At 50.1% G+C, this 1,050-nt stretch overlaps 1 protein-coding gene across 1 annotated transcript; it reads right to left on the reverse strand.

The window, feature by feature from the left end:
* Positions 1-352: 352 nt before the first annotated feature.
* Positions 353-664, reverse strand: LOC134856462 (uncharacterized). Its single transcript, XM_063872733.1, has one exon. It carries the CDS (start codon positions 662-664, stop codon positions 353-355), a length of 312 nt encoding a protein of 103 aa, XP_063728803.1.
* Between the last annotated feature and the right edge of the window lie 386 nt (positions 665-1,050).

Consider the following 1,050-nt stretch of genomic DNA (forward strand, 5'->3'; position numbering starts at 1 on the left):
ATCAACAGCACCATCACCATCACCAACAACACCATCAACATCGTCACTATCTTTATCATCACCGCCACCACCAACACCACCGCCATGGCCACCATATTAATCACCAACATCACGACCATCACCACCATCGCCAGCATCACAATCAACATCACCATCACCACCATCACCATTCCCAAAACATCACCACAACCATCATCACCACCATCACCACCATCACCACCATCACCACCATCACCACCATCAGCAACATCTTCATATCATCATCAACATCACCACCACCGTGACTACCCTCACCATCACACCATCGCCATCATCGCAATCAACATCACCATCACCACCATTCCCACTTCCACTACATCACCACTACCATCAACAACACCATCACCATCACCAACAACACCATCAACATCGCCACTATCTTTATCATCACCGCCACCACCAACACCACCACCATGGCCACCATATTAATCACCAACATCACGACCATCACCAACATCACCACCATCACCACCATCGCCACCATCACCATCACATCCAGCATCAACATCATCAGTACCATCATCATCACCATCACCCGCATCTCCATCGCCGCAGCCATCGCCATCACTATCACCATCACCATCACCACCATCACCACCATCACCACCATCAGCAACATCTTCATATCATCATCAACATCACCACCACCGTCACTACCCTCACCATCACCACCATCGCCAGCATCACGATCAACATCACCATCACCGCCATCCCCATTTCGACTACATCACCACTACCATCAACAGCACCATCACCATCACCAACAACACCATCAACATCGTCACTATCTTTATCATCACCGCCACCACCAACACCACCGCCATGGCCACCATATTAATCACCAACATCACGACCATCACCACCATCGCCAGCATCACAATCAACATCACCATCACCACCATCACCATTCCCAAAACATCACCACAACCATCATCGCCACCATCACGACCATCGCCGCCATCACCAACGCCACCTTCGCCATCACCACCACCAAAACCATCACCAACTAAA

Source organism: Symsagittifera roscoffensis, unplaced genomic scaffold, assembly GCF_963678635.1.
Source record: "Symsagittifera roscoffensis unplaced genomic scaffold, txSymRosc1.1 SCAFFOLD_123, whole genome shotgun sequence".
Taxonomy (NCBI): Eukaryota; Metazoa; Xenacoelomorpha; order Acoela; family Convolutidae; genus Symsagittifera; species Symsagittifera roscoffensis.

Excerpts from the sequence above, each read along its gene's own strand:
- LOC134856462 (XM_063872733.1), bottom strand. The coding sequence starts at position 664 with ATGAAGATGTTGCTGATGGTGGTGATGGTGGTGATGGTGGTGATGGTG.